The sequence below is a fragment of the Taurulus bubalis genome, assembly GCF_910589615.1.
Source record: "Taurulus bubalis genome assembly, chromosome: 3".
NCBI classification, from domain to species: Eukaryota; Metazoa; Chordata; class Actinopteri; order Perciformes; family Cottidae; genus Taurulus; species Taurulus bubalis.
Genome location: NC_136591.1, coordinates 3079762 through 3095540, shown reverse-complemented (window position 1 = coordinate 3095540; position 15779 = coordinate 3079762). Strand labels below are relative to the sequence as shown.

Below are 15779 nucleotides of genomic sequence, written 5' to 3'. Positions count from 1 at the left end.
TATATATATATATATATACACACACACACTATCGTTCAAAGGTTTAGGGTCACCCAGACACATTTTCAGTTTCTTTGCAATTTCCTTCATGGAATAGTCTTCATTTCTAAGATCAAGACCAGACTGGCGAGTTTCACATGAAAGTTCCCTTTTTCTGGCCATTTTGAGAGTATAATGGAACCCACACATGTGATGCTCCAGATACTCAACTAGCTCAAAGGAAGGTCAGTTTTATAGCTTTTGTTTTAAGCTGTGCTAACATAATTGCACAAGGGTTTTCTAATCATCCATTAGTCTTCTATGCGATGAGCAAACACAAAGTACCATTAGAACACTGAGTGATAGCTGCTGGAAATGGGCCTCTATACACCTCTGTAGATATTTCATTAAAAATCAGATGTTTCCACTTAGAATAGTAATTTACCATATTAACAATGTAGAGTGTATTTCTGATTAATTTAATGTTATCTTCAGTGCTTTTCTTTGAAAAATTAGGACATTTCTAAGTGATCCCAAACCTTTAAACGGTAGGATGGAGAAAACACACAATTAAAGCATGTGACACTATTACCATGAAAATCATGCTCATTCCGAGGCCTACACGAAATAGAAGATTAATGTAAGAGCATAGCATAGACTTCATGTATTCAGTGTGATTTAGTCTTTGCAGACTTAAATAATCGTAGCAACCACATTTGTTGCATTTCTGCGTGTTTAAACCAACACATAGCGGCATAGCCTCCCAGTAAAGGATGACTTACTGTTGAGGAAACCAGTTTTCACAGCTGAGCACTGATGTGTGCTGGAAGTCTGCCCTCATCATAATAAAACTGTGAAGTTCAGGGATTTGTGACAGAATGTCTCTCCATAGTAATTATCAAGGACAATAGTGAATTGCACCACCCTAAGAAGTTCCGTCACAGTGCATTCTCTCACTGGCTTTCATTCCTCTATGCCAGCATCACGGTTAGCACTGTTCTGCTTTAGTGAGGCCTAATGTTGCCTTCCTGTCTTTTGCAATAATAGTTGTCCCTTGGTTTCTTTCCAAAACGGATCAGTTCCCATTTGGTATTGCAAGGATGCACCGTACAAATGAAAGATGTAAATATGGCTGTGGCGCCGATGCAAGAGACTTTGTTAAAATGTGTTTGCACAGCTCACCGTGTTTATCACCATAATGTATGTCTCCTGTCAGAAAGGCTTTCAGAGCTCTGTGCATTTACAAGAATAAAGCACCGGAGCACAAGAGAGATAATTAGCTCCCTAGTTAGCAATTTTTATGTTAGTAAAATGTAGGTGTGATTTACAGGCTTGTCGAGCACATCTGGAATACACAGTTAACCAATCCTTTGCATGGCCGTAACAACCCTTTATTTCATATACAGTCCCTGTTGCTGACTGTGCCGCTGAGCTTTTAGCACACTCTTTGACCGTACTCTTTTCTGAACATTGAGTTTGACACCATAGTCAAAATGATAGACTGTATTTTGTGTTCAAAGATATTTCAAGAGAATTGTAAACTTGCAGCTTGGATAGCTGCAAGTTTACAATTAAGATGCTTTTAAGGGAAAATTTAGGTGACTTACTTCCACTCTGAATTGACGCAGTCACCATGACTTTGACTTTGTGGACTGGCGGTTTGGCCGTCGCCATCTTGGATTACGGCCATCGCCATCTTGGCTTTTTGCAATCAGTGAACAGGAAGTGAACGTATCTGGACTGAGGAGTGACTTCTATACAACCAGATGAGTCGCCCCCTGGTGGTCAGGAGAGAGAATGCAGCTTTAACACATGAAGCATAGACTTCTATACAACCAGAGGAGTCGCCCCTTGGTGCAGGATGAAGGCACCTCTGCATTAGCTTCACGTTTGAGAGCCGAAGGTTGCCGCCTGGCTGACAGACGGTCTTAAAACTTAAGTGTTTGTGTGAATTCCACCCCCTAATGTCCCGATTCCCTTAAGTCTTGATTAAAACCTTTACTATACGAACCAATCAAGCCCATCTTACTTCACCCCATTGATTTTGTATTTACTTAACCACCCAGACCAAGATCCGCTGGCTGTGTGAGGAGGTGCGGGAGTGTACCACAAGAGAGCAGCGCTTGAAGAAGCAACAACAACAAACCAGGGATCAGTTGAAGGCCCTCCGGCAGAGCCGGGACTCGGAGCAGATGGCTCTCCTGCAGCGCCTGGACCAACAGGAGAAGCTGCTGCACTCCCTCGACACTGAAAAGAGAGGTACTCAAAGAGTAGTCATTCATTAGAAAAATACCTTCATGTTGACTTCTCTGAGGAAGCAAAATAAAATGCAGGGTATGATTTGTGGGTTTAGATGTGTGTGTGGTGTTTTTCTTTTTTTTGCTTCAGTGGTGGTAGTATTGTCATCCAAGCAAAGCCAGGCTATATAACTAATCAGACGAAGTTGGGCAGCTAATACCTGATTAAAGGAAGCATTTGCTCTGGTGAATTAACAGAAGGGAAACATTGTGAATACTCGGCAAGCGCTCCATGGAAATGGACTTATTCCTTGACTCTTGGGCAAATAGTCATTTTGATTGAACCTACACAATGACTTCCTCTTCTCTTTGTTAATTGAATTCAAACACGGCGTCATTAAAAGCGATAGCTAATTAAATGACTGCATACTACTGAAGGTTTTCTTCTGTGTTGTAACTGGTGCTTGTTAGAATGGCTGCCTGGTGCATTGTTTCTTTTAGACCGTGCACACTGACCTGTCTGTTTTATGATTACAAAACGTTTGAGAAAGCATCTTTTTGTGTGTGTGAACTTTGAGAATTTGTTTTTCCCCGTTCCGAATTCCATGTTTGACTGAGTTTCTCCGAATGAGCTGTAGCCGCCAGAGGGAGGGCTGAACAATGCAGGGACTTGGGCCTAATTTGTGTTCCAGTAACGGAGAGAGAGAGAGTCTGTTTTTGGGCTGAAGTGGATAAACCGTCTGATAACACAGCCCCTCACAGGTCAGTCGGTCTGTTGACCCAACCGTCGGACAGAAGTAGTCTCGTCCGTCTCCACAGAAGCACTGATATGGTCCCTTCAGTAATTAGACCTGAGAGCTGGTGTCACAGCAGCCACAAGATCGGGTTATTTTAATTCATGGCGTGCAAATTAAGATTGCATCAACTCTAAGTATGGCTTCTTAGTCATTTCAGTGATTCTCTTGTATTATTGCCGAGCAAAACAAGACCTACACATATGTAATGACAAGAAGCTATACACTTCACCATGCAGCAAATACTTATTATAGCTTAGTTTACCGCTCCCCATCACAACTGATTGGTGTTTTCTTCTGCCATTCATATTCTCAGAAGCACTTTACAATAACTACACACTATTTAGCATTAGTAAAGCATGAATAAACACTGAATCCATCATTTATAAAGCATTATTCCAACATGAACACTCATTAGTAACTCATTCATAAACACAGTTATAAATGTTTCATTCTTGATTAATAAGCTTGGGTTTCATTCTTTATAAATGATGGATTCCCCATTTGTAAATGAAGTATTCAGGACTTATAGATGACGAATAAGATCATTTGTAAAGTGTTAGTAAAGGATAAAAACAATGCTGCAATTCATGATGAATTCAGTAGTTCCTGTTCTCATAAAACGGGAAGTTGTATTTTCAAAAGATGTTTTTTTCCTGCTTCCCTCCTCATCTCAGTCGATGGCATGTCAATGCCAGCCCTCTGCAGAACATCGTGTGATGTACAGTAATTGTCTCAGTGAATTCATTACTGTCAGATTGCGGTTGCAGTCTGTGTGTTTTCCTTCTCTTCGCATCACTTGTGCAGCTGATCCCAAAACAAAGGTGGAGCGGGTCGCTCTGCACTGTGCATGTGAGGAGAGAACGTCTTTGTTGAAGAATTGTCTGATTCTCATAATCATATTTGAAGCCGTCATCAATGGTGCAACAGTTAATTTATACTAAACAAAAACACATAATTAACACAAGTTGGCATTAGCTATTGGAAAAACAATACCTGATTATTATATGTTGTGAGAATAAATACAACTAAAATGTTTTTGAACATTTTCTTTCTTTATTTTTTATTCTCACACTATGTTGCCACCATTTTATTGTAGCAGTTGGCACAAAGTTTATTGTGCTCAGCATGAAGCCCAGCGGAATAAACCTGGGTAAATATTGTGGCGTTTGCTTAGTAAGTGCTAACTGTATTTAAATGAAGAGAGTTATTCCTTTGATTCAACACCTCATTGAGCAAAGAACCTGTGATTTGTGATTAAAAACATTGCTTTGCAGAGTTTGTCTTTCCAACACCTGTTTCTGTACAATAACCGTCACAGCAAGCCGTCTGTGAAGCAGCCCGGCATGTTGAGGCGAGCCGGTGGTTCTGGACGGCTCGACTGCCTCAGACCTCATTGGAGGAGAAGTGGACCGATTCATGGGTTTTGGTTTAATCATTAGCAGTGGAACTGGAAGCCCAGTCACCAGGGCTCCATTCACATGATACGGTCCGCTTTTATTGTAACGATCTGTGTGAATGTTAAACTACTGCTAAAGACCCCGTGAAATGACACTCCTGCTTTGTTTTAGACATGTATTTAGATAGTTTGAGATCTTGTTTCGAGAAGCTGTTACGCCCCCGTTTCAGATAGGGGAAACGAACACAGGTCAGCCAAAGAATAAGTGAAAGAAAGTAATGTTTTTAAACTATTTATTCACACTGCTGGTGGTTAAATAGAACAAAGGTTCTCCATGAAGTGGGAGAGGTTGGGACAGTTTGTGGTCGTGCCAAACAAATAGAAATCAAGATAACAAAACTACCTCTGGAAAGGAAACCAACAAAATGGCTTCGACCAAAACAAATACAGAGGGAGAACCGACCAATAACCTAATGTTCTAGACACAAAGTACCGACGTGTTTGCACGTTAGCTTCACCTTGAACAAACGTAAAATAAATGTGGGCACATTGTGCTGATGACTCTTTCATCCTTTCATTATATGCAAAAAGCCAAGATGGCGACGGCCAAATTGTTGAACTCAAGGCTTCAAAACCTTTTGCATCGACTTGGTAACAAAGTATCCAAACAAGGCCTGATCAATCAGCCTGATCAGAACTGAAGTGAACATTTGAATGCAGGACTTTTACTGGGAAGTAGTAATAGTTTTACTTTAGAAACACACTTGTATCTATACCATCATTTCCAGAGAAAGAAATGAAAAGTAAAGCAAGTCAGTGTTTGTCTAGATCCGCCCCTAAAAACCACACCCAGGTTGGGGTTCATCCAAAAACATCAGTGAAGTACACTTTCCAAAATAGGCTAATTAGTCGTTTGCTTTGAAATACCCACCATGGTGATAAAGTAGAGCATGGGTTGAAGGAGGATTTGGGCTCTGCTCCTCTAGATCTGCTCGTTGACTCCAGGGAAGTGAAGAAAGGTTTGGTTGTGATGTCATCCAGCATCCATGTAGCAATAAAGGGTTGTAAAGTAGGTGGAACAGAGGCCGGTACTTTCCAAGTTATCTTAACCGAAGCCTCTTTAGTCGGCTGAACATCTCGCTGGACTTGTGTTAGCTTGTTGGCCTCAGCTGTTTCACTCGTTCATGAGCTTCTTGGCTACCAGCTAACTAGCGGCTTCCAGCCACAGTCACACAGTGAGCCATTATAACCGCACTCTGGGCCTCATTGAGTTTTTCCATTGAACTCAAATGAAATGTTCCTTGGTGTGTTTATGAAGAGGAGATTATTTAAGTACTTTGATATACTTTTTTTTAATTCAGTCTGTATATTTAATATTCTTCTTTACTGTTTTCTATTACTGTTTATTTATATTACTTGATTTTTTAAAATCTTTTATTCACTGTAATCCTGTAATTTCCCCACTGCAGGACTAATAAAGGATTATTTTATTTTATTTGATCTTAATCTCTAGTTGCCACTAGCTCCAAAGGGCAGTGCCTTGACCTGTGTACTGTGTCTACTGGCAAGCATACAATTCGACATATGAAGAATAACATTAGCAATAATACAGGAGTATAAACGTGGACATTTTCTGAAAAGTTTCAGATCCATGTCTCTATTTTCCTAATAATTCCAAATGACACAGTCAGAGAAAATGACGAGGAAAGAAAAAGTCAAATGAAGTGTTTGCGCTTCCCTTTGGTGGATGTCTGTTTTTGAGCATGAGGTACTGGAAGTGTAGAGTTAAAGGAGTAAACAACACCTGCTGAAGATGCTTCATTGTCAATACTTTGACGCGGGTTCAGGGGAGGTAGCTCTACCTCGACTCATGGACCGTAACGTGTCTTTCAGAGCTGTTGGAGAGGAGTCGCAGGAAGGAGGAAGAGATGAGGAGCCTTCAGGTGAGCACTTTATATCTTCATCAATCCTTACCCGTTTGTTCACTTGCGTCTGAAGAGCTGCAGCCCAGACTGCAGGGTTTTTATATCCAGCTGGCCTTGTTTTGCCAAAAAAGAGACAGCTGGTATGGTTTTTATTTATACACCACATCTCCTTCAAATATTTTTATTTTTTTGTGTGTGCAACTGCTGCGCTTCAGTTGTCTGAGTCGTGTGATGTGCTGCTCCAAACATTAGTACACAGCCGCGGGCCTGACAGACTGCTTGCAGCCTTGCTTGGACAAGTAGCTAATTATTGCAGACACGAGGCCTTGGAGTTTAAAGGCCGCCAGAGGCCTTGTCTCTGTCTTTCAGTACCGCAGCATCTACACCTGGCAGGCCACCAACTCCCCTAGTCTGGGTTGGACCGGCCCCCAGCGCCTCACCGACCCTTTACTCGCCATTAAACAGCCAAACACACACACAGTAAAATGTCTGCTAAGCATTCCTTCTTTATCTGTGTGTGTGCGTGTGTGTGTTGGATTCCCGGGGTCCCATCTGTGGCTGCACGATGGCACCTGCCAGCGCTTCGCATGCAATTAATCAGGCCTCTCAGACCCAGCCAAGCTTTTAATTATGAAGGATGAAGAGAGAGAGACGTAGAGAGGTAAGACAGAGTGAGGGACGCTGACGAGTTTAGAAAAACAAAACCGTTGTAGGGCGGGTCGAGGGAAAGAAAGCACCCGTGTTGCAAACCATCAGCGCAGTGCAGGCAGAGGGGAGGGAGGGGGGGGGGGGGGGGGGGGGCAGGTGTGTGTTTGAGTGGCAGATAAGAGGCAAAGCATCACTTATGCATCGTTGGAGAGGGAACATCTGTGTGTGTTTGTGTGTGTCAGACTCTTCTTAGCCCTGCATTTCTGCTGATCTACCACTTTGAGCTGGACTTATTGTGTTAGTTTAAGCCTCACTCAGGTTCTGTGTTCTGTGCATATGAAGCAACATTGCTGTGTTTTGTGTCTTTTCAGGACCGTGTCTTGGATCTGGAGATGGTAAGCTTTTATTTCTCGACTCCAAATTGATGAAAGCAGTTCAAGAAAAGTTGTATGTAAATTCCGTTTTAGAAAACGTGGAGGTATGCAATGCCCTGGAGTTGTTGATTAGAAGTGGTGTTGACTCTGTGCGTAGACTTTGTCTGTTCAGCAACCCATAGAGGCTGACACGGGGTTAGAAATGATTGCTTTAGTCACGGCTCACAGCTCTGGTAATCATCATAAGTCTTGCTGAGGGGGTTAAGAACCGAGCTGGACCGACAATACAGGATTGACATCAGCGCTAACATCCTTAATCAGCTATTACATGTTACCCCGCAATTACTTAGCACCGCTGAACGGCTCTATTGACCCAAGCTCTTCTTACTCTGTTGTAAAAAATAAATAAATAAAACCGTCCATCCGTCACAATTATGTGGCGCGCTTGACCACTTCAACCTCCAATTAGCTGTTGTGAGAAAGAAGAGGAAGTACCTCGACCCGCTCTGCACGCGGCCCCCGGTGCCGGGGATCAACCAGCGACTCTCACTCGTGTGTCAGTGGGCCGTTGAGTGTGGAGATCAGCGGGACGCCTTGTAACAACCACTTCTTTTGATGCTTAAATGCTCCATCTGAAGGCCATTGAAACATACGATGGAGGGATGAATAGAGTGGAGTGGAGTGGAGCAGTTACTTCATCTTAATTAGAGGTTGCGCTGAGTGTGTTGGAACAAAGTCCTCCATTAGCTCCTGAATTGACCAGGCAGCGTGACATGATGTCTGTTGAACAGGGAGCGCTCAGGCTGCGTTCCCAGAAATAAAGCGCCCATGTTGCCCAGAGCTAATTCCATCTTTCAGCTTCCTGCAGCCAAGTGGTTCAGGCAGATCCTGTATTACCCAACAGTTCCCTTCCAGTCAGCAGGACTCTGTAATCTATCATACCTTTACACAAAACTACCTTTCCTCCGTTAATCCATATCCTCAGTATATCACAATCAATCTGCAATTCATCAATACATCCCTAAATACACTACTTCTGGAAAAGCTTCATAGGTAGGAGGGGCCGCGCGACGCAAGTATTGAATTCAAGGTCCTGTTTGGATTTATTTTACATTCAGTGTTTCACATTGAAATGCTTTTTTTTATTATTCTTGAGCTCAGGGTTCTGTGCTCTGTCCTCAGGGTTCTATGTTCTGTCCTCAGGGTTCTATGGTTCTATGCTCTGTCCTCAGGGTTCTATGCTCTGTCCTCAGGGTTCTATGTTCTGTCCTCAGGGTTCTATGGTTCTATGCTCTGTCCTCAGGGTTCTATGCTCTGTCCTCAGGGTTCTATGCTCTGACCTCAGGGTTCTATGCTCTGTCCTCAGGGTTCTATGCTCTGACCTCAGGGTTCTATGCTCTGTCCTCAGGGTTCTATGCTCTGTCCTCAGGGTTCTATGCTCTGACCTCAGGGTTCTATGCTCTGTCCTCAGGGTTCTATGCTCTGTCCTCAGGGTTCTATGCTCTGACCTCAGGGTTCTATGCTCTGACCTCAGGGTTCTATGCTCTGTCCTCAGGGTTCTATGCTCTGTCCTCAGGGTTCTATGCTCTGTCCTCAGGGTTCTATGCTCTGTCCTCAGGGTTCTATGCTCTGTCCTCAGGGTTCTGATAGTTTCCTTCCTTGTTAAACATTTGCAAAGCTGTTTATTTGTTTAATATTTCCAGCTGTTCATTATTTCCATACAGGACACTTGCAGTCTTCTTTACTGCTTTGGTTTGATTTTGCGTATTAGAATATCGTGGCAGGAATGTGCATCATACAGAACTCAAATAGCGCCACTAGTAGCCGATGAGAATGTACCTTTAATATGCTGTGGCGTGTGTGGAACATACAGAAAAACACCATTTTTACCTTGAACTGTATTCTGAATGCTTTTGGTTTCCTTCTTCAACAATGGCATCTCTGCTGCATATTGCATTGAGCTCCACCAACACTGTAGCTCGTGTGTGTCTGAGCATACCAAGTAGAATATTTACCAATGCTCTTGATGCATACAGCTTATTGTAAAGGAACAATATGTATTTACCAATGCTCTTGATGCATACAGGCTTGTTGTGCATGTGTGAATGCTTCTCAGGCGGCTTATTTTAAAGGAACAATATATTCTCTCGCTGGAGAACAAATATTACTTAACAGTGCGGACATTATCAGCCCCGTTCTTTTGGTAGTACATCCCATTATCTCTGCAAATACCACGGCATCAGAGCAGTTAAAGTTAAAGCTGATCCAGCTGTGCAGCCGTCATCAGTACTCATGGCTTCACTTGACCCTCCACTGGGATCGACTTCTCATTTCACTAAATGTGTCTTTCATCAATTATCCCTTCCTCGCCTCGCTCTCTTTCATCATTCAGTCTGAAGTGATGAGTAGTGAGGAAGAGGAAAAGACACGTGAGGGAAAGGGGGAGGCGATTAAGGGAACTGTGTCAGTGTTAACCTGTTTAGCTGTTTCATTCTAATGCTCTCTGTCTGCCGCTTACACGGTAATTGTTTTTACATGATTCCGTTGTTTGGTTAATTAAAGGAGTATTGTTATAACAGTATGCTGTGAGCTACAGTCTCCTGATTGTTTTTTACTTCTCGTTCAAAGAATCTCTTAAAATATGTTTCATGGATCCGGCACAATGCAGATATTGTATTGATTCTCCATTTACAGTTAGTCTTGGTTTTGGTTGAAAAGGCTGAAGTTAAAGGACCAAATATGAATGTCAGACAATGCAAACAAGGAAATGAACATTGTGATGTAAAGTAACTGATTTGATGTGTGTTCTTTCCAGAACACAAGAGTGGCTCTGGACCACTTGGAGTCAATTCCAGAGAAACAATGTCTGATGGGGAACTTCAAAGATTTGGAGGTGGGTCCAGATAAAGCCTTTTCTCTGGGATCAAAGTAGGTTTCCTTTCCCTCGGATTACCAACCTTCGTGCAATGAAACTTCAACGTCAGTTAACGTGCACATTACCTAGAGCGTCTCTGGGTAATGTCTCTCAAACAGAAAATGCAAATAAAACACACGGTTGAGGTTAGTAACTTAAAGCCAACGATCTTACAGTATAACCTAGGGCTGGGCGGTTTGGCCAAAAATTCATGTCATGGTATTTTGTAAGATTCTGGCGGTTTTACGGTATATCATGGTATTTTTTTCCAAATAAACACTTTAATTTATTGACGCCGAAAAGGACCGCCGCCGCCGCCGTTTTTCACCACTCGCTCGCAACTGGCCAGCAGCTGTGGTACATAGGTTGTGTTAAGCTGAACATGGAGGGATTTAGGACCCAGGGGAATCCCTTGATACTCGTGGCGCATGCGCAGCCGTAACAACTATTGTCATCCTTCGGCAGGCAGCATCATTTAATGTTTACAGTCACAGCGGTCTGAGCTACTTACGTCTCACGGATAGAAGTTGATGGAGCTACTTAGGTCTCATGGTGACTCACTTGACTCATGGTTTGAAAGAAATGACATCGCCAAAATGCATGCTGGTTAAATCCCGCCCACTCAGTCGCACAGGAAGAGACCTCTTCCTGCACAAGAAGAGTCTTCCTGTGTGGGCGGGCATTTTGGCGAATTAATTTACCCAACATCATGGCGATGTAATTTCTTTCAAACCATGAGTCAAGTGAGTCACCATGAGACCTAAGTAGCTTTGTCCGCTGCTCCTTCAGCTTCAAGCTGTGAACATTAAATGTTGTTGCTGCCAAAAGCGTCGACCGGTGACGATATATCAAAAATTCATACCGTACAGCAATCCGAAACCGTAGTATAACCCTAATAATACTGCAGTAGGTTGCGTACTTGTACGAGGTAAAACATCCTGGATTTGCAAGTACCTGCAGAGCTTGAATGTGCAGTGGGAGGTTTTCCAGAGAGCTGGAGCTCGGTGGGCAAACACGTGACACCAAGAGTTCATGGAATGGTTAAAGCTGCTCAGTACTAAATCCAGAGCAGTTATTTAAAAAAGGCTTGTGTTGCTCAAATGTAAGAGGGATTGAATACTATTCCCAGATTCTTCACACTGGGTCTGATGAATTGTTCGCCACCACAGTCCACAAGGCGGCACTTAAAACGAGTAACAGCAAGACTCATTAAAGATCCGAGTTCATTGCCATGAGCAGGTCGTCGTCAGTTACTTTAGTTTCTGTATTGTTTGTGTCTGAAGCTCATCAAGGAGGTCAATACTGGATAGAGAGAGCTTTCTAACAGAGTGCATGAGAAAACATGGAGACGCATCACGTTAGCATCATGCCGAAAACATTCATTTCAGACTTTTGAGATATTTTTCATTCGCACACACCCCATGAAGCTTGGTCTGTAGTATGAAGTCATTTCTCAGTCCCTCTCTCATTTAGATGAAAGTAGTTACACACAACACTTCTACTCAGGAAACGATAATAGAAAATGTGGTATTGGACATTTATTTACATGTATCTACCATTTTATTCATATATTCCACTGCTTTTGTGAACCTAAGGCCTTTGGTAAACCAATTTCCATCACCAAAACGTTTCTTCCACATGAGTAAAGTTATGTTTTCACAAGAGATATGAAGAATTTTTAAAAATCGGACTTCAATTGTTCAGCTTTAGGGCCATATTATCACTTTACACTTGTGCCTTATAACAATGGTGCCTCATTATATAGAGAGCTGAGATTGTTCTGCAATTGTAGTTGTAACACATGGGTATATATCTCATGTGTGAGTGCTTTAAAAGGCCTAAGACCCTGAAGGGTTAAGGACAGCTGTGTCTTTGTGCCAACAGGAGTCACAGCGGCAGAGGGAGGTGATAGAGCAGCGCTACAGCAAATACAAAGAGATCGTCTGGGACCTCCAGCACCAGCTGGACGAGTCCAAACGCAGAATCCAGGAGCACAGAGTACAGCTCTCGCACACACACTCACACACAGATGGACTGTACTCTAGAAAAATGAGCTTTCTGATGCCTTTCAAGAGCCTGTACTCCCAAACAGCAACCCACACCTTTTCTATTTCAGTCACTAATTGCCGTGCTTTGTTCAAACAGCAGCCGCTTGGATCAGGATAGCCTGACTTTGAGAGTCATTTATGAGTCTGGCTCGCCCACGCCACAGCCAGTGTGTGTGCAAAGCACCTCATTTGCAACTCGTGTGAATACATGAATAATTCCACGTGCTGGTAATGCATCACGGATGGACCGAGTGGGACAAGCTCGAGCGTCGCCACGAAGGTCCGCTCAAACAAAGCCTGAGCGTCACCCGTCTCGGTTGATGGCTGCGGTCCTGCGCCGTGCGAGGGAGCAGTCGAGGGAGCCATCAAGACATCGGCGCTGACAGCTGATTCCCATCAGCCGCGCGCAGCCTCCCCCGAACAGCCATACAGTCACTTCTTAAACGGTTTTAATCTGCCAGATTACCCCGTCGGTTTGCCAAATGACTCCTGTGTTGAGTGATAAGTGGCGATTGCATTAGCTTAATAGCTGCTTCACACCCGGGGTTTGTTTAATGAAAAAGGATGGATGGGGTGTCTTTACAAGAGTTCTGTCTTGATCGCAGGCAGCAGAGCCAACAGCAAAGCGCTTCCACGTTGAATGTGAATGTGCCTCTGCTCGGACCACCAGTGTGTGAAAGCTCTGTTCAGACGGGATGATTTTTGGCTCCGTGGATGTCATTAAAGGACATCTGCAATATTAATGATTCATAAACAAGGGATATCTGTAATGCGTGTGTGGAACTGGAAGAGACAACAGTGACTTGGCCCGCCTTGCAACAGAATCACAAAGTATTCAGAGACGTGTGTCCACTTGTGCCTGCGTGTTTACAGGAAAACCACTGTCTTCTCATAGAGGGAGTCCCAAACACAATGTTGTGTCATCATGTAGAGCTCCTGGGATGCCACAGCTCTCACATTTCTGGTTCTACTGTTTCCATTGTGAAATTTGCCCGCGGCGGTTAGTCTGTCACGAGCACTTTGGACCGACAGACGTGATCTCTCTATTATTGGATGGATTGTTTTAGGATTGTGCCACAGACGTGTGTTCCATCTGCCACCGATGTTCATTCAGTTTGTTGAGTCGTTGCTCTTCCCGTCGTGACTTAAATGCTGAATGAATAATACATTAGTGTGTGGGTAAACCAGACTAACGTCCCTGTGCGGGTTGGACCCGGTCACGGGACAGCTGTCAGCAGACACTCAAGTCTTCTCTGCTAGACCGGCATCCTTTTTGCTGGAATGAAACCAAATTACACGAAGTAACTCTCAGATTCTGCGATTTCTGCGAGCCAGTTTAAAATTCACATTCCTCAGCCGATCGCTGAGTCAAATCGAGTCCCGCCAGCTCCTGTGTTTGGAAAAAGGAGCTAATGAGACATCTTGTGTGTGTGTATATATATATATATATATATATATATATATATATATATATATATATATATATATATATATATATATATATATATATATATATTATCTTCTGTCCACAAATGTGTGCCACTCCGTCTCGTAGAGGTGTTTAATTGTCAGAGGATCACCAACGGCTTTCATGGCAAAAGCATCCACTATTTGATGAGACGGACGAGTCGGTCCCAACTTGTTTGGTTCCTCAGGCTAAACGTGCCACGCTAGGCATCGCAGTGCTGCTAGCATGGCTGCAGCTCCGTCAGTGACGGCGTCCTCCTGTCTTCCAGGACGAGAAGCTGGACGCCAGCTCCAGGAGCCTGAGGCTGGCCGCTCTGTCTTCCTCCGTGAAAAGCCCCGGCTCGTTCCTGAGCAGCTCGCTGAGGTCGGACACCCTGTGTGAGTATCTCTGCCGTGACAACGCAGGTTTCCGCTGACCGCCACAGTACAGGCCACCGTCATGAAGCTTACGGTGTGATGCATTTCACTGCGGCAGTCCTTACAGACCTGTCACTTTTCCCGTTCAGTATTTTTCCATCAGTGCTCAGAGTGTGTGTCTGTATCACTGCCAGTGGCTCTCAGCCAAAAGCACTTGTAGCGCTTTCCTAAGCTGCTTACAGATATTTGGCGCCGTGTGAGAGGAAGCGTACTTTCCCGTGGCTTTGTGTCTGTTTTACCTCCAAGAAGTATGCTGGCCAAAATATATCTACGGCTACTTCACACTGCTGTTAATACACAATGCAATTATCACACGTGTTCAGGAGTGCTTTGGCAGTGACGGGACTCATTTAGGGACTACGTGTAATGGACTAGATCCATTAACAATCAAAGTGGAGGTGGTACTCCCACCTCGTGGGCTGTGGGAATATAACTCTTCTGGTTTTTCCTCCGCCACAGCTCCTCCCAAACGGCTGACCAGTTCAGAGTCCAAACCCCTCACGGATTAGCTCAACCTTTAAACCCACGGTGCTCGGCTGTGCCAGGAGGCCTTTGCACTCGACACTAATCCTCCTCTACCTCACCCGGGCGTCACTGAAGGCGCTCAAGAGCAAGAGGGTAAGACGGGAAGACGGAGACTTCAACGCCAACTCTGAGGGATACTTTGGAGCCGCATGACTTTGGACACTGTTCAGGAGGAAGTGTTTAAATGTTATTTATAAGAACCTGAATTGAATGTATTTTAAAAAAAAGGTTTCAACTCAAATAGTTTGACTGTTACATTACATTAGCTTTATTTGAACTATTTTAAGGTGTTTATATATTGTTGAGTGTATCCTTATTATCATGCCAATGTGTTAGTGCTAAAATGTTCACTCAAACCAAACACTGGTGCCTTTTCAACAATATTTCTACTGACATCATGAAAATGAATATATATATATATATAAATATATATCTATATGTTTTTATATCTCTTTTAATGTATTGACCGATTTGCTTCATGGCTTTCTATTTTTGTTTTCCTACAGTATATATTTGTAAAAAGACACTATAAGCACAAATAGGTCCATTTTTTTGTTTGCTTTAATGTGAAGGAAGTATATGCACTGAGAATAAATCCCCAAGCAGCCAAACGTCTGCTTTTCTAAGCAGAGCCCTCTTGATGTCTCCTTCATTTCAGAGCTAAGTGTTTGCTTTGCAGCAGCTGAGATTCCAGCTTCTCCCACTGGTCCCTCTTTTTGCTCAAATCCTTCATTGGAGGGAACAACCAAAAGCCACATGAGAGAGAAAAGTCTTCTTTTAATGTGCTGCTCCACTTCAAAGACGTAAACACACGCAGTACCTGCTGTGTAAACACTTCTCAGAGTTGTAAATACTCTTGTTGGAGCCATATGTTCGGGCACTTTGTGCTGTACTTTGGAAAGGTATGCCGTTAAAATGTCTTTCCATCATGATGGCGTTCCATTAGATCGTTTATAGCTACAGCATTAAGGCGTGTGGAGCTTGTTTCTGTACAGCATGCTAGGAGCTAGAAATGGACAGCAGACCATTGCAATGTGACCAATGCATGTTAG

General features: G+C 43.4%; 1 protein-coding gene across 1 annotated transcript in view; it reads left to right on the top strand.

Annotated features, from left to right (window-relative positions):
• Positions 1-15224, top strand: part of cep128 (centrosomal protein 128) — a gene marked incomplete at its 5' end in the record, with an annotated part of 40395 nt that extends 25171 nt beyond the window's left edge. The window contains 7 exons of the mRNA XM_079215922.1: positions 2046-2238; positions 6303-6352; positions 7354-7377; positions 10172-10249; positions 12155-12268; positions 14055-14163; positions 14662-15224. Coding sequence (XP_079072048.1) covers positions 2046-2238; positions 6303-6352; positions 7354-7377; positions 10172-10249; positions 12155-12268; positions 14055-14163; positions 14662-14711 — 618 coding nt within the window. The 3' untranslated portion in view covers positions 14712-15224. The remainder of the gene's footprint in view (positions 1-2045; positions 2239-6302; positions 6353-7353; positions 7378-10171; positions 10250-12154; positions 12269-14054; positions 14164-14661) is intronic.
• Positions 15225-15779: the final 555 nt, after the last annotated feature.